A 23,839-nucleotide genomic window follows, 5' to 3' on the forward strand; every position below is an offset into this window, starting at 1 on the left:
AACACGTTCGAGGATTATTTCGAATAAATGATAAACTCAAGCTCGTCTACGCGCAGAAGCGTGACGAGAACGTACAAATAAACGACTCCGTCCAAAGAAATGACTCATCGGCGCGAAAAATATTCACCTAAAAATGCAAACTACACAAACAATCGAACGAGTCGTCGAAAAAAGCTGGAGAGCGAGAGAGAAAAACGCAGAAAATGCAGATGCAGGGAGAATAATGAAAAAAGCGTAACGAAAGAAAGAAAAGAGCGAGTGGCGAGCGTGCGATTGTAAGGTACGCTTTCACGATCGAAGGGCTAACCGTTCGGAACGAATGAATTTTTCAAGCTCGGCACCAGTAACGTGTGCGAGCTTTGTACTTTTACGTGTCGACGCAGCAGCAGTAGCAGCAGCGGCAGTAGTAGCAGAGCGTCCTCTTTCTTTTCCTCTGGCTTTCTCGTTCCCTCTTTCTCTCTTCCGGGCATTCGGAATCGCACCCTCTCCAACGCGGAAAGAATGAATGGTAGGATAAACGAAAGGTGAGTGGAGGCTTGCGTCGAGTCGTATCATCGATTCGTCGCCGTCTGAGCACTGCACACACACACGTATAGGGGGGACTGCGGAGATATTAAAGAGGATCGTGTGTAGGGGACGACGGCCAGAAGAAGAACGTTATGAGCGACGTCGGTGATAACTCTTGGGAAGGGGGTAGAACGAATGTAAGAACTGCAGCATACTTGGCTGCTCGCACGTCGAACAACGGAAATATGTAAGCTCGCGAGTTGGAGATGTGAACAGGAGAAGGTCATTATGTTAAAGTCGAGGTGGTAAACATCATTAAGTGCAGGTCGCACAAGAGGGAGTTGAAAAATACAACGTTGCGGTGCAAAGGGAAAGAGGGAAAAAAAGTTAGCGGATACCACTCTCGGAGACACTTGTGGCAAATTTTCAACTTACCACTCGAGAGGAAAAGAAGGTAGCAGACCTCGAGTGACTTTTTCCAGGGTGTATACCGAGCGAGAGATACAAAAAGAAGTGTTTTCAGTGCGCTCGAGTCAGCTGCCCCCATAGCGCGCGTGAAAAGTTGAAGGAAAGGAATGAAATAGTGGATTCGCAGTAGCTCTGCCACTTCACTTTGTTCGACGATTTCCAGGCGGTAGTCGAATTCGGAGACTCGCAATTCGCTCTCCAACTTTGCTATTAGCGCGCAATATACGAATCGGCAAAGGGGGATTTCAAGACAATCGCTTCAGACCAAAGGGAAAGATCTCTAACTCAAAGCTGACAGTTTCACCTTTTCGACTGCTGCTGCTGCTGCTGCTGTGGGTGGGCTGGCTGTACAGAGTCGAAGGATCGATCGGCATTCTTCGAGTCTCAGCTACTTTAATTCCCCGTTTTTGCCTCTATTCTCCTCTGCCGTGATTTCCTGTTTGCCGCAGTGAAACCTTTTAATCGTAGCGTTCCACATCTCCATTGCGCTGATTGCGCAGTTCATATATTTTAATTAATTTTTTATTTTATTCCGTCATGGGAAGGAGGCGAGATTCAGCAGAGACTTTATCGTTTGTATAACTAATTATTTTATTTAATTGGCAATTAAAGAAATCCAGCTTGTAAAAAAGTCGAACTAGCTGTAGAACAGTCCTTAAAAAAACGATGAATTCTTCATCACACTTACTCCTGCGTTTAATATACAATTTTTTTAGGTGAAATTGCTAACTTGCAGATAAAGCGAATGGTGCAACGAGAAGAGGGGATGAACTTTTAGCAACGAGTAAACACGTGATATTTTCCTGAATCAGAGAAAAGGCGAAAATTAGAATAATTTCTTCACTTCGTATACATCGATTCCTGCCATTTCACCACTATTACATGTAATACGAAAAGTATACGTCGTGCTGAGCATGAAATGTTTTAGGCGGCACAAGAAGAAAATTCACGAAAACACCAACTTTCACTCAGTGTCTTTCCGCAAACAGCTTTAGTACATTCTAGCATTAAAATATTCGACTTCCGAATATACCACGTATAAAAAAAAATTATCAATAAAAAAATTGGAAACGGAAGCGTGCCAAAGCATCCATAACGCCTGATGAGCGAGCCCCAGAAATCCGAGATTTTCGGGGTCGAATAGGAGTCGATATTTCGACTCTTAGCCGCAACTGCCCGAGGTTCTTGTTTGCATGCTTTTGCGTATTTCTCCGTCCTCTTCAAGCCTATGTAGGTTAGATTAACGAAAAAACGTGCCGAGGTACCCAGATCGCCCGATAAATGAACGCCAGAAATTCGCGATTTTTTGAGTCGGATTCAAGGCGATGTTTCGATCCTTGGCAGCAGCTGCCCGAAGTTCTCGCTTGCATGCTTTTGCGTATTTTTCCGTCCTTTTCAAGCTTATGTGGATTATATCGCCGATTCGTGCAACCTTAAACAAAGCAAAAGTTTCACACAACATTCCTATCGAGTTAAATGTCGCGCTTTCCTGCACACCCACATCTCCTGCAGACATAGTCTGTAGGCAAAGTTTGGCGTACGGCTTCGATACCCAGGCGGAATTTAGCGTCAGGGAAAGGCGACGCACCGCGAATCCCGTAAGCAGCGGGTAACTTCTCTTGGAAAGTCCAAAGTACACATGCTCGTCTTTCAAGTTTTGCCCGCATGCCAATTCCTCGTCGTCGCCGGGAGAAGCTAACTATAACGTGTACGCGTACAGATGCATCGGTTTCAGAAAACTATGTATACTTGTTCGCAGTTTTTTCTCCGCGAAATCCAAGACGTTGGTAGGCTTCGAGAATTGATGGAAAAAAGTTAAAATCGTATCAGAAATATAATACGTGATTGTCGAGGACGTCTTTCAGATTATTTTGTCAGTATGCGATAAGCTCGCACACTTTGGGATAACTGTTTTGAGCGAACGCGCGGAGTATCGGAAAGAAACTGCGGCACGACATGGGAAAACGGATAAGAGAATGAGGTGTATACATCTGCTGAAGTTGGGAAGAACGACAGAAATTTCTAAATACTTTGTATATCGTATGCGCAGTATTTCATGCGTACGTCCTACTGCCTTGAAAGAAGAGTACGATACGAAGTAAAAAAACGTTGAAAGCATCGATTCGTACCTTTCCTCTAAGAATACTCAAACCAACCACCGAAATCGCTCACCAAAATCCGAAAAACCCCTTTCCAAAAAATTTCTCCCATCCAAGCCTCCCTCGAGCTTCCCGAGGTCCCCGATCAGTGAAAAAAAGCCGTACCCCCGCCCTATCTCTGGATCCCCGTCTTGCAGGAATAGTCGAGCTCCTGCAGCGTAGGGCATAAATTTATCGGTCGTCTCCGGAAGAGAAAGGCCGGCGAGCAAATCCCAAGTACCCGTGGCATCAATCGTCGAATTCGCTCGGTAGACCTACCATAACCGTGTAGAACCGGGTCTTCGGCTCCCATCGTCCCTGGGGAGAGCTAAGGCGCCGGAAAGATAGTCGGCACTTGTGCGCCGCCGCTGCAGCTTCCCAGAGACGAAGTGGCCTCGTCAAGGTAGGTCGTACGTGAGCCCGAGACAAACGATACGATCGGTGTCTATACACCTTTTCTCGGGACTGTCCGCACGAGGATATCCTTTGCATCGGTTTCGTCGCGCCACGAGCGTTAGCTTCTTTAGATCGATCAGAATTCAGAATAAAAGTTAGAAAAAACCACTCATCAGTCCCACAGCAATTACCGCTCGCGCGAAATCCTCGCTTAAAAGCTGCGCGAGCGCAAATCCCTGCGCCGAAATTCCGAGCACGCCGGCGCACGCAGCGCCAGTCGTAATCGGGCTCCGGAGCGCAAATCGAGGCTCTTACATCACGCGCGCGATGACTCCGCACGTGTGCGGCGGAGTAATACCGTTATACGTCCTTCCTCTTCATCCTCGTCTGCGACAAGTTGATTAGTCGCGAGCCGAGAGTCCGCATGCTAATGTCGAAATTCTCGCGGGCGTTAGTCCACCTGCAGTTATTATAACAATTACGTTCCCGCGGAATAACTGTTCGGAGAGTTCGTATACTAGATTTTGTGGCCTAATTAGCGGAGAAGCTGTGTATCAGCGCCGGCTGAGACTCTTATCGAGGGCTTTCGAGCGGTGTGTACGCGGAGCCTCGAGGCGACAGCTTGACTATTATTGCAAGCCACTCTTGGATTCGAGTTATCGGCGGGACATGAGGTGAAGGGGAGGAAAGGGGCTTTTTGTACTGCCTGAGTAGGAAAATTTACGGGGTAAACAATATCGCAACAGCTGCACAGAGCTTAACGGTATGGATCGTATTATAATCGGAGAAACTGCCGACACGTGGACGGGTAATTAATTCCTCCGGTATTTTGACAGACACGGACATTAGCAGCGCATAACTCGAGATACGAACCTTATGGAGCATCAAGGCTGCGTGAATGATGAGCTGTTTTATACTCTCGAATCATTGTAATTTACCTGAATACATCTACGATTACGTATAGAGACATTCCTCGCGTCTCCGTAAACACATTACCAATTCTCGTGAATTCACGCCTACACTCGCTGCTTACGCGAACTCACGGCTTGATTAATAGTCCATCGGCTGGTGAAAAGTAACGAAGCATAAAACCCTTTCACACGGCTTATACTCTCGGAAAAATTCCTCCCCCGCAGCTAACTACGTTCAAACTTGCCGCCCTCTCGGAATAAAAGTGAAATTTTCACGCGGCGGCAAAGTGATTACGTCGCGACAGCTCGCACAAAGAGTTCATATTCCATCGTACGTAGAGGCGACGCATAAAGTGGCTTGTTAATGAAAAGGCATTTAGCCCTTCGTCGCTCAAAGAAGCAGGTCCACCTCCGCGTGCGGCAAGTTAACAGGGGCCGATGTGGAATGCACCGGTTGATTAATGGCTCCTGCTATTCCGCGTCTTCGCGGATGATGATCAATGGGAATTACAGTCATCCCGTGACCTCTTGTGTATTCGTATACCCGCAGCAACAGCGCTAAAAGTCTGATTAATCGTTCCGAGACCGAGGACAGCGCTGGGTGATGAATAGAAAATTTTCGCGAATGTTTCGTTGCATAAGCAACGTCGCCTCGACGTGGTAAAGTTCTCTCCTTCGTGACGGTGGTACTGGAAGGTGCTATTCGATTCTCATCTTCGAGCTGGAGGAGCGTGAAAAATATGTGATGGAAAGTCGCAGGGGAAACTCGCAAAGCGGATTTGCCGCGCAGTGCAGCCCTCGAGAATGCAATAATCTAACTACTTACTCGCGCGTCTGTCGAGGAAAGCCGCGAGTTTTGCGAATCGATGGGGATGGAAGTGGAAATTTGAATATTTATTGTTTCCTCTTGAATATAGATCGAGAGCTTCGCGAACTACTGATTAAGGCTGGATCAAGTGACGAATCGCCTAGTGATCCGTCAATATCAGTCATCATCCTGTAATCCTCGACCCTCGACACAATGACTCCTCCGAGCTTGATATCACATATTCAAACTTCTCTTTCTCTCACCCACGCAGCGAAACCTCAACCCAGTGGTACTATGCGCACTCTTTTGAATATTCAAACGCGAAAGAAGCGAGCCGCGCGATATTAATTAAAAATCGCCCCGAGCCAAGTGCGGAAATAATTCAGAGAGAGAGCGTAAAGTCGAGGCATCACCCGCGGCACTTTCTTCGCGGCTGATCTGCAAAATCAGTGCTTGTGTATCAAAGGCGCTAGCAAGCCAGTCGAGGGGATTTAAAAGTTAGTCGGAGGAGCGGCTAATGGACGGGATACGCACTTAAGAAGGATCTCCCCGGCGCGATTTTCATTATTATATTTAACTCTCTCTCTCTCTCTCTCTCTCTCTCTCTCTCTCTCTCTCTCTCTCTCTCTCTCTCTCTCTCTCTCTCTCGGAAGCCGATTTAATTTTCCGAGCTTAATTCGCCGTATAAACTTTACGCCGTATAAGCTTTTTATCTGCCCCGCTGTATGTGCTTATTAAATGCAGCTGCTGCAGGCGTTACGGCTGTTTACTCACTCGATAAGTGCGCGGTAGTATTTCGACTTTTTTTACGCGAATCGTAAAAAAATTTATTCCGACGAAGCGAGAAGAGAAATAGTGGCTTCGAGCGATGCTAATTATGGACGCGTATAAAAGTTTCTTTAATTAGAGGGTAGAGAAAAAAAACGGAGCGTAATTGATAGCCTAGCCTCGTACAATTAAAACTCGAACAAAGTCGATTAAGAACCGGCCGAAAAATGCGGCTCCTCGCCCTCTCTCTCTCTCTCTCTCTCTCTCTCTCTCTCTCTCTCTCTCTCTCTCTCGAAATAATAATTATTCCGCGTCGAAAAAGAAGCTTTTGATTCTCCCCGATAAATCAGGGAGCTTCGCTCTATATACACACTGCGAATGGAGAAAATCCATCGGGAGAAAGTCGCCCTGAGCCTTCTCGCGTCCGACCACAGCCGAGGCTGCACTACTTACTCCTTCCGCTGTATAGAAAATCTTTGTACAATAAGGGACGGAAGCGCTCCAGAGGCTGCCGTACACTCTCGATCGAGAACGGGTAATGGCTCGGCTCGTTATGGAAGTTTGCGTTGATCGCCGCGATGAATGAGTCGCTCGTTATGGAGATTTTTGCCGCGATAATATCGTCCCCGAGGAATCTCCCCCTCCGACTGCGTTATATAAATTTTGATTGACCGCGTGGCTGCAGTCGATGAGGAATTACACGCGAGTAGAATAGATCGAACTCTTCTCTTCTTCATCATCGTTGTAATTCGGTTAATCCTTTGCAGCGCGTTATTCAAAGTTTACAAGAGCGCGGCTGGGAAATGAAAAAAGTTTAAAGACGTTTAAAGTCTCAACGCTCGCTCTTCTCGAATAGAAATCGGAGACAAATCGAATTCGATGCGTATGGAAACTTTTTAATAGGCGACGACGCGGGGCATTTGAATGAAAAAGTTGCTCGTCTAATGCGGCCGCAGCGTCGATCGTTAGTGTATTATTGGAAACGCGCGTACGCGACTGTATGGGCTCGTGACCGGCCTAGCTCATGGGGAATATCTCGCGCGAGTATGACTTTAGCATAAACAATCCGAGAGTCGCACGTGCGATCGTTATTTAGCGCGAGCTTTTGCTTTACGAGTTGGACGCGCATTACCTAGGCATACAAGACTATATCATAACGTTTGGATTTTTCACGCTGAGTATATCCTGATATACAGCGAGGTGATATCCTCTCTCGCGGATATGGCCTCTCTTACGTTCAAGTTTCCTCCGCGAGTCTCCTCTACGTATTCATAGTTTCGGACCCTTTATCGCGCACGTATTGCATTTTAGATTTTCCCGCGTATAATACCCATATACCAAGATTAAATAGATTCCATACACCCCGCGTAAATTCAAATTTCCCGCGCTCGACGTACTACGCGCATATCGTATATGTGATTACACCGAATCAAAACCTCGACTTAACTTTCATACATCAAGCGGCACGCGCGCTGTATTTGTCAGCATTAGCGAAGAATTGCGGCAAAGACTCACTTCGCGGCCTATTACGGCGCTGTAGCCACATAAACAAAAGGCCGACAGTTGAAAGCACACGGAGAGAGTGAAAATGACCGCGACATTAGCTATCAGCGCTGCGTCGCTCGGCGGGCTCGCACATAAATTTCAAATTATGCGGAAGAGATAAAGTCGCGCACGTGACTCGCGCTGCTGGAGGGAGAGATGCCGGACTGTGTACCATCCGTCTTCCTGCTTGCTTGCATCTTTTCTATCTCTCTCTTTCTCTTGGTGTGTTTCTGTGGCTGGTAGTTTTGTTTCTTTTGCGCCGGCATTTTTCACTGACAAGCCGGGGGTTGAAAATTCTCGAATGAAATACATACTGGCGTAAGCGACCAAAGGTCTGCGGATTTCGACTCGTCGGCTTGCTGAGTGATGTATCGCTGTAGTGGGAGAGGAGGAGAGGAAGTGGCGATTCGTTTTGTTGGGAGCTCGATGACGTGGAAAATTTTAAGGTTTTTTTTCTAAATAAGGAAGGATTGTAGGGGGTGTAATAAGAAAAGCTCTGCGTTTGAAACTTTCAAAAGTCCTATGTATTTTATATGAAATAAGTTTGATTCGTATGTTATTTATATACAAATGTTTACACTCTGTACATTCTGCACTAAATATGTCAACGCGTTGTCTGTACACAAACTGAAAATTCTCCTATGGCAGGTCGATACGTCGACGTTCATCGGTTTTCTTTTTCAATTCGTCGTACAGGTCTTACGCTCAAAACAAGACGCCTATAATCATTTCGTAAAGATGAAACGTTATCAACAATGGTAATTCATATTTAACGTTTTTCTCCGAAACGTAACAATAATCATTTTAGAAGTTACACTTCCTCGATTCATAATATTTCTAACGTGGTTGTCGCGAAACTATTCAATGGCGTAGTATACGCACAACCAGAAAAAGAACTGAAACATTTTTAAAATGCTCACTTGCTATCTGATTCTTTCAATGTACCTGCCGTTCGATGGAAAACTAGAATTACTGGATGAGCTGTTGCGTTAATAACTGCTCCAACCGATTGATCAGTCGATTCTACGTGTTTCTCATTGCTGTTGTGATACGAAGATTAATTAATGCTTTTACAGCGAGGCACATAGAAAGAATCGTTGCTCTTACATAATCAATCGCAATGAATATGTAAAATAATTGAATTATACCTCGCACATCGTCAAGGGATAACGGAACTTGAAGAACCTTTTGATTTTCGCTTCGACAATAATTTGATTGCTGCTTTATCACAGAAACATTAAAATTCAAGATATATAAGCTCGATGACCCGACGTATAATTGAATTATTTACGCAGTACAATTATGCGGTCTTTATGGAAAAATGCAGTGAACGGCTGTGCTTAGCTCTATAAATGCATCTCCAACGGTCTGCAAAACCTTCGATTGTCATCGTCGAGCACAATATAGTGGCGAAACGCGCTGTGCGCTTATTTCCCCGATCATTATCTAAAAATGCAACGAGCGATAATAACGGTCTACAATATATATAACGAAGAACCGATATGAGAAATAAAAGCACGAAGGTTTCGTAACACACGGGATGCGAATCTCGATCTTCGAAATGAACTGAACACGTATACTCTATACACGTGCGTCTATATAAATCAGCAAGGGATATGACGTGGCTCTCCCGTCCCGATATTGCGGCTGAAATTGAACGTGATTTTCACCGAACTCACTTTCGTCGCCCGCAAATAAACAAACTCAGCGCCGCTTCATTTTCCGCGTCACACACACGTCGCCAATATTAGTTTTACTAGCTCGGATATGAAGAAAATAACGAGTTGCCGTTGTCGCGTTTTCTCTCATCGCTGCGGAAAAGAATAACCGTTTCTTTTCGATCGCTCACAAACAATAAAAGTCTGCCCGAGCCCGAGTGGAAAATTTACGCGTTTTATATAAAAAAACGTTCCTTTTTCTCTTCGACGTAAAAAATTTAAAATTTCGATATGATACAAAATACAAAAAGTTGTCGCGCGCGCGCGCAAAGTAAAGCTCTATACCAATTTCCCGGAAGCTCGCTGCACTCGCGTAGTTGTACAGTTTCTCGTGCGAATTTGTGCGTCGTTTTCAAAGGAGAATTTCCGTGAAAAACCATTTTAACAACGGAACAGAGATACGCTCTCTATACAAAGTTATACGCGCGTGCGACACAGAAAACCGTATAAAAGTTCCTCGCAACGGATACACAGCTCTACCTCGACTGTCGCAGTGAAAAACAATTTTCTCCCTAATTAAACGTACTCGATTACAAAACTCTTCGATAACGTACACTTTGTGTGTAGCAAGTAAACGTACAACGTACGCATCGTTCCTCGATTTGAAAAATCCGTCCTCCACGACTCATATACAAATCGAACAATTTACAAATTGACGTGTCGCGCGTGCGTGTGTATCGAAAAAATTTGGTCTTCAAAATATCTCCGCAATATAAAAAACCCTCTCGTCTCGTATGCGTGGCAAGTGGTATACGTACAAAACAGACGAAAAATAATCGAGTCCCCACCCTCGAACCGCCTCTCGAAGGAAACAAACCCAAGTCACATGAAAAAACCGAATCATGTTCCTCGCATCACCTGATCGATCCTCCTCGTCGTCGTCGTCGTCGTCGTCAGGGTGTGCTAGACCGGTATGGCCGGTCCGGCGCGTTTCTCCCGAAAGTCCGCCAGGTTGCACTGCGTGCCGAAGTTCCTCTGGGACTTGGAAGCTCTCAGTGGTTCTTTGCTGGGGGGCAAACGGCGCGGCCAGGTGCGATCGAGGAAGTCCGAGTCGTGCAGCTCGCAGCGTCTCCTCTGGAGGCTGGAGTGTCTCGGACACTGGCGCCAGTGCTTGCAAGGCGTTTGCAGTACTATCGGGGCCACATACTCGTGGAAGGGCGGAGACTCGGTCCTCGATCAGGAGGCGACGACCGCGCTGTCGTCGGCCAGCGAAGCTTTCGACGCCTCGAGGTTACCGCCGCCGGGAGGCTTTTCGGGCTTCTCGCTGGGGGTCAGGACGCTCGAGTCCTGAGCCTGAGTCGACTCGTGCTCGCGGGGGTGGTCGTCTCTGCGAAGAGTCAAGAAGGTCAAGAGACGTCTCTACTCGGTGTCACGGTAGGGCGAGGAAGGCGAAGGCTGTGCACTCACCCGTAAGACTCCCAGTCCCCAGCACTCCTGCGTCAGTGCGTCGCGATGACGTCGGGCGCGCTCTTGGTGCTCTCTATGCTGAACGGTCGCTTCTGGTCGACCTCGATCACGGCCTCGGTCTTGAACCTCGAGTCGGCGACCTGAGGGCACTTGACGGGCTTGGCCGTGCCGAACCTGATGGAGCTCGTGGCGCTGCTGCCGGTGTGCTCGCTCGTGTTGTTGTCGTCCGCGCCGTAGATGAAGCCGTAGTTCTCGCCCGAGCCGACGGTCTTCTGTCTCACCATGTACTTCGAGGGGCTCAGGTTGAGCATCTCGGTCTCCCCGGCGACGGCGGTGGCCATACGCTTGGGGCTGGTGGCCTCGCCGAGTCGCTGGAGAAAGGCGAGGTCCTGGGGCTGGTAGAGGACGGATCCGTGGCCCGAGAAGCCGTGCGGCGCCGGTACGATCGGCGGCGTCGAGCTGTGCTGGAGACAGGGCCCCGGCTCCTGGCATACCGAGCAGCGCTGCGGACTCGGCTCGGGCGGCGAGCGATCCGAGGGCGAGCTACCGTCCGCCGTCACCTGCCGGTGCAAGTGATGGTGGTGATGGTGGTAGGTGAACGGTTGCGCATGGTGGTGCGGGTGGGCGTGGTGGTGGTAGTGGTGGTCCGGGTGGTACTCGAGCGATTGCTTGCGCGAACTCACCGGCTGTAATTCGTTAGTGTCGTGTGCGCTTGATTTGTTGTTGCATATGAATGGCTATATTTATGTGGGATCGAGTACCAAGTGACTGGTTAATTGATCGCGCAGACAACTAGTGAACTCACCGTCTGGAATCCAAAAGTAGTAAAGGCCGGATGCGCCGTAGGCTTGAGTATGAAGCCCGTGTCGAATATGCTCTCCCTGGTCTGGACCTCCATGTCCCTCGTCTCCTTCTGCAGCCTCTCCGTCGTGGCGTTGCTATCGTTATTACTCTGGTGAATATCGCAGACTTCGAGCGAAACTCTGGAGACGCTCCTGCGCTTCCTCGCGTAGTCCCGGTCGATTACCGTCACGGAGCTCACCAGCTCCTTGGGTTTCGCCAGTACCTCGAGACTCGGCGACTCGCTCGAGTGCCGGTGACGATGATGGTGTTGGTGGTGGTCGCTACCGCCGATCTCGGTACACGGCTCTATCATGGGGTTCGACTTGCGACCGAGCTCGTCGAGACTCTTCTCGCGAGACTCGCGGTAGTTGCCCTGGAAATCGTTGGGGTGAAAGGAAAACGATCCTCGCATTTATTTACCGTCTAAACGGCTCATTAACATTCAACACCGAACTCATATCCTCTCATTAACGATCGGCCAAAGGCAGCAGCGATTATAGCAAAAGCTCCACTTGCCGCATCCATATTTATAAACAAAACTATCCTTCCGCCCTGCATATTCAAACTCGCCCGCATAAAACGACTCGTTACACCGCGCACATCGTTAATTCTCCATCCGCGGCAAACTTTCCGCACGAAAAGAAAAAACGCTTGGCAAAACCTGCGCGCCGGTTTATGAAAATATCGTGCGCGCGCACGTGGATAGGAAGAAGCCGATATAGAAGCACACGCAGTAGAGAGCGATTAAAATCCGCCAGCTGCAGCACAGTGGACAAAAGGGGGAAGCGCTAGCCGCGAGCGCTTCATTGTAATTCCGAAAGTACGCGCGCGTCGCCGTTTATCATAAATAATAGAATTCAGCGCTGCTCCATTATACGGCCGCGCGTTTTGTTAATGACTCAGCAGGGGAGGAGAGGGGGATGCGTTTTTCACGTCGCTGAGAGAGCAGATCGGGTTCTATTGTTTATTCCGAAAGACAAAGGGGGTGGAGAGCCCGGGGATTTGTTTTCAGGCTTGTTTGAACAGGAGTCTTGAAAACGACGCGCGCTGCTAATTGCCGATAGTATCAATTGCCGATGCTCCGAGAGCTAATTGACCGCTGAGCAGGGATTTCGCCGAGCTTTTTTCCGTGCCGAGCATAATTACCCGAGGCTGTGTATACGTGTTGGGACAATAACTCTACTTTCCGGGATGCGAATTCGAATCGCTGATTAAAAGTAGCCCGGTGTGTAATTTAAAAGCCGTTTAAAAATTATGATATTCACAGAGAACGCGTAAAGCGGCAGTTTGCGAAGGTAAATACTTTTGCGATTCCGCGGAGCTTTAACGGCAGCTGTAAAGAAACACGTCACGATGGCCCCGTAAACTTTATCACTCGAGCCGCGATATTGGCCGGCTTCTATATGGCGCATGGGCTGGGCCATCTCTTAGCCACGAGAGAGATGCCCTCGTGGTGCGCGGAGCTAATACTCGCTCGCGGAGTCATAAAAGCGAAATCTGCACAGCCCCAGATTCAAATATAAAAGCTCACGGAGATAGTTTTCTTTCTCATCTGGCTGTGCTTTATCACAGAAGGGTTAGTAGAAAACGAGCTTATATCATTACCTTGATGATGCGGCCGTCGCGGATGAGGACTTTGATGAAGTTGTAGAGGCCGACCATTACCAGGCCGGACAATATGGACGTGAAGACCACTATGATGATGATCACGTGTGGGGCGTGCAAGTCCAGGCCCGTGTTTACTTTCTGAAATTCATTGAGTTATTCGTCGATTAAAAAGAAATCGATCGTCACGTATAACCGATGCTAATTCAAGCAGCGTCTCGACCATCGCGGGCTAACTTCCGCGAAACTCCGGCAGTATCGGCTCACCGCCGGGAGAGAATCGTCGAACGCGCGGAGCCGAAGTTGCCAATCTGTCGCGCGAGTTTGCCGTACGATCAGCTTCGCGCGAACAGCTTCGCAACGCAGCCGTCCGACCGTAAACAGTCTTTACTACTGGAATCGCCGGCGTTGTCCATTGTTGCGTCGATGTCTTCGCGGTAGTTGCTCCTGACTCGGGAATGATTGGGCCTCGGGAAGCGACGTATGTACGCGTATAGCGCTCGTTATTTTACATCCGCAACGGGCGGATATTTTTCGTTGATTATTCGGAATGATAATGGCGGGAATTTCGAATGGCCGAGCGATGTATAACAATGGCTCGGTTTGCGGCTTTCGCGAAGTCCGGCGCAGCGTAGCGTCTACCGCAGGCGCGGGATGGTAATTTACGCCGCGCGTAGTGGATTCTTCGGATTCGAGCATGAATTAACGCGACGCTCTGCTTTTGATTTTTCGCTGAATTAGTGCCCGTATTCCCACACAGGTATGACCAATTTGCGAGAGTAATGGGAAGCGTGCTTTTGAAATTATAAAAATCATAACAACGTCAGTTGACAAAGATTCTCGACTCCATCGCGATAACCAGAAAGCCTTATATCACTTCCACTTAACTCGAGAGGAGCCGAGGAAATTCTTGAGAAGCTCGAGCTTGTAAAGGATATTGAATGAGACGTCTCGGCGAGAGGGGTATAATTATACGCCGCCGAGCGAGGTGACATCATCAGGGAAAACAGAGAGCCGTTACCCTATAGGTATACGATGTGAAGAAGGTATAGGCAAGACTCGTTGTGGATCCTGTGATTATTGGGAGGAATTATTATTCGAGGCGTAATTCGGTTGGCGAGATTACGAAGGTGAAATCATTAATATGCCATGTGGATTGAGCGTTATGAATTGCTGTGCGGAATGTGGTAATGCGTATTTTGCAACATCGACATGTATTTCACGTGAATTCGGTATCAATTAAATTCAGCGCCTCGAGAGATAATTTAATTGAAACATATCGGTTTTTCGCGTAATTCGATGATCAAAATCGTGCAGATTTATTAATTCATTCGCACGTTTGTTTATTCTTTAATGCAACAACAACTCCGCCCACTCGCCAATTCGAAACAATAAAAATTCGTCATTCGTCTTCAGCGAAGCACAAGAGAACGAGGAAATCGCGCCGAGAAAAACGTTAAAAAATCTCCCACTCGACCTGTACCACCGTATAACGAGCTCCGAAGGAGCAGCTCCCGCGAGATACGGCTCGTGAAGCTCCCCCCTGGCAAGACGTTTTTCACCTCAGCCGCAGCGGAAAAAGGACTCTAAATACCCGCAGTCTCTTCCTCTCGCTCTTCCCCTCAAGATTTCCAGGAGCCTCGCTTCCGCACAATGGCGCCGCCGGCGAAGGATTTCCGGAAGTACTGGAAATAGTTTCGCCAAGTTCTTCCGGTGGTTCTCAGCGTCTACGGCCATTACTATAATTTGAGCAGCGCGCGCCGGCTTTTCCCAGCCTCGTCTCGCTGTCATCGGCCCGCCGCCGACGTCGATGGAGTTACGCCGAGATTTTCAAGCTCGTTAATCGCGCGGAAAGTGGATTTTAAAATTGAGCGAGTATCGAGCCGAGAGTTAAGAGGGGTGTGCTTTGACTGACGCTGATGCGATCAATTACCCCGCCGTTGAGGAAAATTCGAGCTGATTCGCCGAGTCACCCGAGGCTAAGCTGGTTATTATATATCGTGAATACGCGCGTTTTATAATTAATACACTTCAGTCGACGGGTTCATCGCTTCGATAATCGTCCAACGACGATCCTCATTCTCAATCGAGTAGCTGTACTCCCGGAACGAACATATTGCCCTCTCGTAGATAGTGACCGATGCGCGTTTCAATACTAAATCAAGCCGCTATGATCCGATAATGCCATTGCGAGGGAAGACGCGGCGATCCGCAAGTAGATCGATTCCGCGAGCCGTGCCTCTATATGCTACTCTGCAATCTATACCGATGGAGGGAACATTATTCCTGGTTAGATTAATACCCCCGCGCGAAGGTCTCCCGCTTGTTCTGGGGCCCAGCCAAGTGCGGCTCTTTCTCTCATTCTCGGCGACTGGAATGCGAGACTGCTGCTGCTGGGAAAAAAGCTTCGTGAATTAGTTGGCTATATGAATGCGCAAGGCCGTCCCTCTCGTCTGCGCCGCCTTTTTCCGAGCTGCGAAGCTGGCGACGATATTAAACGCCCGCGCGCATTGCGGGATGCGCTTACGCGCTGGAATGCCGAGCTGCCGGGAATTGTTTTGGAAAGTTACGCGCTCGGTGATGACTGAATAGCGTATCTGCGGCCGGAGGTATATTAGTTTTATGTTTATAATTGCAATAAGCGACTTTGTTGAGCCGAATTAGGAATTGTTGCTGCTTGAATCGTTGGTAACTCACATTGCAGATGTCCGGATCCTCGTCGAAACGGAAGCGGCAATTCGCACGACCGTTGCATTTTAGATTGCCCGAGATGCAAGCGTCTTGACAGTCGAATTCATCGTCGGTGCAACCTGGAAAATTTAAAAGGGAATTACGTTATCGGACGCGCGATGAAAACAATTAATTCGGCTGTATAACCCACCTTTGTCTTTATCTTTACCGCTTCCTTTCTCGCGAATGGCAGTCATGATGGCCTCGAAGCTGCTATTGATCGCCGATTTGGTTACGTAAAATCGAAGGTACGCTTCCCTGTCCGCGCTGGTCACGAGATCGGCTATACTCCCGCAGAAGGTTTGAATGATCTTCGGATTGTTCAGCATCGTCGGCTGCTTATCGAACACTTGCACGTAATTGATATCGCACTCGTTCGGCTTGTCCAGTGTGAAGATCGGGAACGTTATCTGAATCTACGAACAGAGGAAAAAATAACATTGTTTAGCTTGAATGGCAGACATCGCGTCACATCTCAATAATATCAAAATTCAGTCGAACAAGCATTGTGTGATTAATAATCGATGGAAATAACACAAGTGCTCTAATAATACCGAGTATTAAAATTCAACCGAACGAACATGATCTCACCCTCGCTACTCATTATGCTCATCGAGCATATTCCACGAACGCGAACGAAATCATTACCAGTCAAGTAAGTATCCGGTTACCGAACAATATAACACGTTCGAACAAAGCCCTCGGCAAACAAAACCGAAAACAGCTTATTGTACTCGTTTCTCGGCGTAATTAAATCGCGCTCGATCCCGCCATAACTCATTGGAATAATTTACCGTCCGATATTTATGTTGATGAGCAAATATCGCCACACACGTAGTACTCTCTCGCATCGGGATTCGTTGGACACCTCTAAACCGCTTTACAGTTATGTTTACACAGCCACTCGCCGCTGCCGAGCTATTATGCTCACGCGCGCTATCTGGCCCTCTGAGCTATTATGCTCTCCGGCGGCAGCCTTTGAACCATTAACTCTCTCTCTCTCTCTCTCTCTCTCTCTCTCTCTCTCTCTCTCTCTCTCTCTCTCTCTCTCTCTCTGACTCTCTCCCTTGCGGAACTAGCTCCGAGCTAAACTGATTTGTAATTTTCACGTAGGCGCTGCCAGTGCTCCTTTGTTGCACACACTGTGCGGCTGATATGCTACGCGATGCGCGAAAAGATATTTAGAGTCAAAGTTGCGCGAGTTCTTTTCCAAAATTTTCCATCCGCGCTGACATCGGAGCTTTATTGGGTTATACGGAGTTGGCGCTCGAAAGGGGCTGCTGCAGCGCGCAGAAATTTACGGCTGGAATTTTCACGCGCGGTAATGGCGCGTGTGAGAGATTGCGCTGAGCGATTTTTTCGGGGGGGAGAAACTGAGACTGCGATTCGCTTCAATAATTTTTTTTTTTTTTTGTATGTCCGCGTAATGAATGTAAAGTTTCACCATAAATCGATGATTCGCATCGTGAACGTCCGCACTCGCTGAAGTTAACCCGAGCAAACTCTATAAAAATTTCACTCGCGCTCGGTCGAAAACATCGACGCAAAGCCAGAGCGGTGATTTCGTAAGCAAACGAGTGACCGAGTCCGGAAATTTTAGTGGCGCCAGGCACACTTCGCCTCGGCAAAGTAAAAAATTTAGCTTTTTTTTTCATTTTTACCTTGTAGCCCTCGGGTACGGTGATGTTCCACACGCAGTCGATTTCGGTGCCCTGTTCGGCGGCGAGCTTTTTCCGATCGGCGATTTCCGACGTTCTTATGATGTACTCCAAGTGATTGGTTACGTTCAGGATACACTCTTCCGGCTCGGGTGTCTTGACTGGAAAAATTCATTCTAACATTAAAGAAAATAAAGTACACGTGTACGGGAGGGAAATTCAAACCCGCGTCAGAAATACGCGGAATATCACTGAAAATGTCGTTTCGTATTCCACGAAATACGCGTACGATTCACACCGTACAAAGGGAAAGTTGCCTGATCTTTTACCTGTAGGCCGCGGAATCATATTCCAGACAGCTCGAAATCCAGTGCCCTGTATGCTGCCGTCGCTGCGAAAGTGAAGCCAGAGGTACCTGGTGCTCGAGGTGATCTCCGGAAATGGAAACGCCCGGCAGAACTTGCCGAGTCGCCTCGAGTAGCCGTACTTCCCGTCGTGCACGTCCAAGTAGTCGTTCTCGCACTTATCGTGCTCCTCGAGCTCGAAGCTGTCCCGGAACTCCACCCTCAGCACCATGCCCGGATCGGCTGCAACAATACCGGTTCTTCTTTACACATCACATTCGCCTAAATTCCGAACGTTTTAATCTCCAATGCAAACGCGCGGATTTGCCGCAGTTGGCAGAGAGCCGGGACGTGTTTACCAAACCTTAACGCGGCCGATGCATAATTTACGAGCCTACCGGGGCTGGCTATATGGAAAGGCTTTGACTAGCTAGATCCGATCGACGAGCCGTAAAAAGGGCCGCTCGGCGCGAGAGCGAGGAAAAAAGCCAAGGATAATGCGGGGCGATTGTTCGGGGAAACTTTACTTCCTTGGCACGTACGCGCGGCTTATCCGGGAATTATTCAGCGAGCGCCGATCGTTAGGATTCACTTTATCTCACGAGGTGATAATGCAAGCGCTCCGAGGGAAGGATACGAGAGAGCCAAAGTGAATTATTCGAGGAAGCGAAGAAAGAAAGAGAGAGAGAGAGAGAGAGAGAGAGAGCTTGTTTGGCCAGCCGAAAAATAAGCGTTATGCAGCCGCGGGGATTCGATTGCCCGGGAGATTTTGAACAAAGCTGCGGATCCAATTAGTCCGAGGGAACCGCATTAAAAAATCAAGGCCGGTGATCCCTCGTGCCCAAACCAACAACTCTCGCCAAAGACGTAGCTCGAAGACGATTTCAATCAAGAGAGTCCTTATGGGATCTCCTTCGCTAAGGGCCGATGCGACGACCGCAGCTCTTGACGCGAGCGTTAAATTGGATAACACTCTCGACGCGCTGAGGATTCTGGCGCGAGCGACCGCTGGAATTTTATTCGGTCGATTGCGCTTTTTTTGGAATTTTTTGTGCGAGGAATTAATGGGAGTCGTTGGCTCGCTGTAATCACGACGAAAGTTTGCCCGAGGATTGTTTTGCACACTCTCCTTACACCGAGAGATTGACATCGATGATCGATCGCGAATCCGGGCCGTTAATCAAGAAACTCTTTTTCCACTCAGAGAGCGTAGTCCGGAGAGTTAACACTTTTACGAGAAGCGGCGATTGTGCTACAGGTCATCCACTTCATAAGCTCAAAGAGAGTAGTTGTTGTAGTTCACAAAGAACTGGAGAGAGCGCCGAAGTGGAGTGAGAGAGAAAAAAGTATCCACTCGAGCACCTACACTTTGTCGTGCTTCCTTTCAGCGAGAATGTTTGGCACGATGTCGGCGTCAAACATCCTCGACGTTTCCGCAGACCTTACATTCGATTTCGTAAAAAAATTCCATTCATTGCTCGAAATCGTCCTCCCCCAAAATTCCGCCTCAAAACAATTACTCTCCCCCAGCGACAGCTCGACAACAAAAAGCGCATCCAGCCTGCCAACTTAAAAAAACGAACGATGAAGCTCTAGCAAAACTCTCCGCGCATTGTCGTCCCGCTAAAACTGCCCTATACAGCTGCGACGGGAGAGAAAAAAGCAGATCGCACACAACAGCGCTGCGAAACAAAACAAAAACAGCGAGAGAAAAGCCAACACTGGCGTAGTCCTCCTCGCTTTTTTCCCTACAACGCGTAGCAGCAGCAGCAGCTGGAAAAAGGGCTGTGTTTCAGGTGGAATCACGCGAGCGCAATATCGTCGAGCAACTGTTAACAGACTTCCGGTTATACGGAGCTGAAGCTTTGATTCATCGGCGGCGTGTATGGGCGCGCGCGCATGTGGTTGTATAGTACGCGAGTTGACGCCGCACAATAGAGCCAACGGTCTGTAAGGCGAGGGAACAGTCAGTGAATTTGCAAAACTGCTCCGATTTTGCCGAGATTTATAAGCGTATTGGAGAAGTTTTATCTCTTCGTCGTAGACGCCTTGCCACGCGATTTATACGCGCCGATGCTGCCGCGGTGTGCGGGTCTTGTCGGGGAAATTTATTAATTTAAAAAATTTGAAGCTTAGAAATCGTTAAATCGATTATTTTGCTCGATAATGCGTGAGGGCCTACTTGACGCTGAAGCCGTACGAAAATCTAATTAATGCAGCATTACTGGCGATTGGTGCACAAGCCACCCGAAGCGCAGGTGATCGCAAACAATTCGATCGATTCTTAATCAGTCATCGCAGCGAATCCCTGCGGCGCATTAGTTCGTCGCTCTCGCATAAGAGCCGATTAATAAACATATCGTATTGGCCAGATCGTTAAAATCTCATTACGCCGATTCGAGCATCGCATAGCATGCCGATTATTGTCCATACAGAGGCATCCGATTATTTGCTTAGCTCGATGATCGATCATCAGATTTATCAGTTGTACCGTCGATGCTACAGGTATACCCAGAAGAAATCGATCGGCGTCGGCACGTGTGGAATAGATAATACATCACGCCACGCGAGTTTACAGCGCCGTAAAAAATAAAAATAAAAGTAAATTACACGTTTGATGGGGGGCCGTAACCGTTCGATTCGCTATATTCTTCCGCTCTTCCTACGCTTTAATTCCAAAAGTGTGTTCACCTACAGAGAGCACGCGAAATCAATCGAGGTCCGCAGCAGTACACTCGCGAATGAAAAATTTCCGGGGCAGCGTGTAAAATCGAATGAAGAAAATTCCGCGCTCGACCGCGGCACTTTCATCGCATTTTCCTTCATCAAAGCAATGAAGCGAACTCATTTAACGAACTCGTGCCCGCGAGAATTGGAATTACCAACTCGCCGAGAGCCGGCCATAAATGAAGTTGCTCTATCGTTCTTCAGCTTTGCCGAGCGAGAGAGAAAGAGAAGGAGAGAGAGAGAGAGGGCCTAATACGTGCTTCCCTCATTATCGCATCGGCTCGACTCGTCGCTGACGAGTAGACCTCCGCGGCTATAGCGGTAGGAGAGAGAATGCAAAATCTTTCTATATATTCACGGCGCGACGGAAATTAATGAAAGCGCGACGAGGAGAAGCGGGTAAATAAAGACGAGGGACGAGGAATTGTAAATATTGAATGTGCTGAATTTTTTGAGGGAGCAGGGGTAACTCGTTCCTAGGTTGAAAGTTTAGCTTTTCCAATTCGCGGGAACGTTAGTCCAGCTCGTGAATCGTCGAGGCAAAACATTCGGCGCTTGTGGTTTATTCGGGCGCGAGGCGAGTTGCGCGTTATTTCTGTAATTGAATAAATATATATTTATTGAAAAAAAACCTTCATTTCATAAATAATACACGGTAAACCAAACGATCAATTTCGCATAATTCATAAACCAACTCGTCCCAAAATAACTCGATGAAGCTTCGTTTAAAAAAAGCTCCTAATCCCATAAAGCTATCGCCTCTCCTTACTCAGTACAATGAAGAAATCACAAGCGCAATCAATCATCCGTATAGCGATCAATCGATCGCCTCTGGTCTAATAGAAAACCCCGCCCTCCTCGCAAGCCGACAAGCGCGAGCGCAAGTAGTATAGTCTCTCATTAACTCCGCAAGCTCAGCGCGGTCCCGCGGCTCCACGCAAACTAAACAGTCGCAATTAACTGCAGCAGCGGCGACTGCTCGTCTCGTGTTTACGGAAATCAGTCTGCGCGCGCTGTATACGCTCTCTTTCTCTCTCCGCCTCGAATCTAGTATATACAACCGGCCAACTTTCCAGTTATTAATTACCCTCCCGCGAGAAAACAATTGTCTTTTCACCGCTGAGCCGTGAAATACCCGAGAGGGAATGTGGTTTTTCCTTGTTTATTCGTTGCCGACTGTGCAGCGCAGCTCCCTGCGCTCTTCTTTTGACAAACTTTCTGTATCCACTGGCTCTGATGTTGCGGAGGATCAGGAATCATGTTGATTCGAAGCGGCTGAACTTGTTTTGATGGAAGCTTGCGAGAGGCTGTTCGCCGAGTTTCAATGAGCTGATAGCTCGAGGGATAAAAGTGAAACAGGTTGAAGCTGGCTCGGGAGTTTTGGGTTGGAATTTGGTTGGTAAATATGAAAATATTCGTCTACCAAAGTGTATAACAGAAATTTAATTGATGATTGCCTTTGGATGTGTACCTCGTTGAAATTATAATCGCCAAGCCAGAAAATACAGCCGTCCCCGAAGCGCAAATAATGCGAATACGGCGAAGACACGTTTAACGACCAAACTTCTGCCAGTTTTTCGCGAATTGTCTCCGCCGTCGTTCCTCGTATATAACATATATGCTCCCTCGTCTTTTATTCATTATGTAAATCATGTTTTAGAAATAAAAAAGCGAAAGAAAGAAGTTCATCGAACCGAGACTTCGTCCGTGGAATACAGACGAGGAGACAGAGAGAGAGAGAGAGAGAGAGAGACGGCAAATTTTGCCATAGCACCGCGCTTCGGGAATTTAAAAATAGGGATTCCCTATAGTCGAGAATATATGTGTGTGTGTGCGTGTGGCGCAAAAGTAGGAAAATTTTTGCTCTCTAGCACGTGAATAAGCGTCGCGAGAAGAGGAAGATCGTCGCAATCGCGAGCGTTTTGCGGAAAACGGAGTTCTTCGGACATGAAGGCGCGAGTGCCGGCGGTTGATCTAGATTTCAAGGCTTCGTATGGAATAAATATGGCGAGTTGAAAAATGCTCCCGCGAGATTTTTAATTTTACGACTTTCTAAACGATAAGTTTCTAAAAACCGTCTGTACAAGATAGATTGGGAGCATGTTTATCCGGCTCCGGGTAACCTCCTTTTTTATCCGCTGCCGTATAATCCGCCCGTGGCAGATATACGATTTGTTTTGAACGTCGAGAATAAAACATCGTTAATTCTGCGAAGCGAAAAACTAAACTCCGTATAACAATTATAACTGTCTTGAGAAGCGAGTGTCAAAGCGGGCTCAACTTCCAGCGGAGTCATCCAAGAAAAAAAAAACAAAATTCCTCGGTGAACCTCTCGACCTAATAGAAAATTATGAATTCCTATTTATAGCGCGTAAATTTCCATATACAGCAGAGCTCCTCCAAGTAAGCTATCACCCCCAACTCATTGAATATTCATTCTCACCTAGCTCTCTCCCGGCGTGAGCACAATTAAGCCTCTTTCTCACCGGCAATTTTCCGGAGCGTCTATGATACACATGCACTATACTATATACACTTCCAACGCCTATTTTCGTAAAGGCCGTCGCGCGCAGACTCGACCCTGACTCGAATTCGGTCCCGGCTGGTTTGCCCAACGTGCTGCTGCAGCTTCTCTTTTGGGAACACGCGTTCGCGGTCTTGTTAAATTCGTCTTCCACACGGAGTGAGTCGTTTTTTTTTTTCCTCCACCGCTGACTGGCGTTGTCGCGAGACGAGATCGGCTGCACTCGCGCGCCGCCGGAGAAACGAGGTTGGGACGAGCGAATGCGCTCCAATTATTATCGTATTATTTTGGAATGTAATTTTAGTACACGTGGATGAATATTTTACCAGCGCAAATTTTTACGAATATATTATTGAATTTCTGTTATCGTGAATTATTTTCATCGATCACTTAAGCACAGCTTGCAGTATGCATTTTTCTCGCGACAGAATGGCATAATGTGATGAGAAACTCGAAGTACGAGGGATAACCTCCACTCCTTTCGGATTTTTTCATTTACGCGCGGCAAAAGACACTGGCGCTTCATTCGGTTTGGCTTTCAGGACGACTCTCGGCTTCAATAGCGAACAATCGGAGTCTCTCGCTCTCTTTTTCTGTACTTATTTATTTCGCGTCCGCTGCACCGCCTCCGGCGTTGGCTTTCGCTTCTTTTCTTCTTCGCTCCGGATTGAGTGTACAAACTCTTGGAAAGTTCAGAGATTAGATAGCGCGCGCATAGTTTGAGATAAGCTAGCGGCGTCAG

At 47.8% G+C, this 23,839-nt stretch overlaps 1 protein-coding gene across 2 annotated transcripts in view; it reads right to left on the bottom strand.

Moving 5' to 3' along the window:
- Positions 1–8,038: 8,038 nt before the first annotated feature.
- LOC100679780 overlaps positions 8,039–23,839 on the bottom strand; it is a 61,734-nt gene continuing 45,933 nt past the window's right edge. For both annotated transcript variants that reach the window (XM_008206646.4, XM_016982425.2), the window contains exons 6-13: positions 17,832–18,089; positions 17,506–17,663; positions 15,996–16,260; positions 15,812–15,924; positions 13,115–13,255; positions 11,472–11,882; positions 10,667–11,352; positions 8,039–10,586 (exon numbers count right to left, since the gene is read on the bottom strand). In XM_008206646.4, coding sequence (XP_008204868.2) covers positions 10,699–11,352; positions 11,472–11,882; positions 13,115–13,255; positions 15,812–15,924; positions 15,996–16,260; positions 17,506–17,663; positions 17,832–18,089 — 2,000 coding nt within the window. In that variant the 3' untranslated portion in view covers positions 8,039–10,586; positions 10,667–10,698. The remainder of the gene's footprint in view (positions 10,587–10,666; positions 11,353–11,471; positions 11,883–13,114; positions 13,256–15,811; positions 15,925–15,995; positions 16,261–17,505; positions 17,664–17,831; positions 18,090–23,839) is intronic.

This window comes from Nasonia vitripennis, chromosome 2 (assembly GCF_009193385.2).
Source record: "Nasonia vitripennis strain AsymCx chromosome 2, Nvit_psr_1.1, whole genome shotgun sequence".
Classification (NCBI taxonomy): Eukaryota; Metazoa; Arthropoda; class Insecta; order Hymenoptera; family Pteromalidae; genus Nasonia; species Nasonia vitripennis.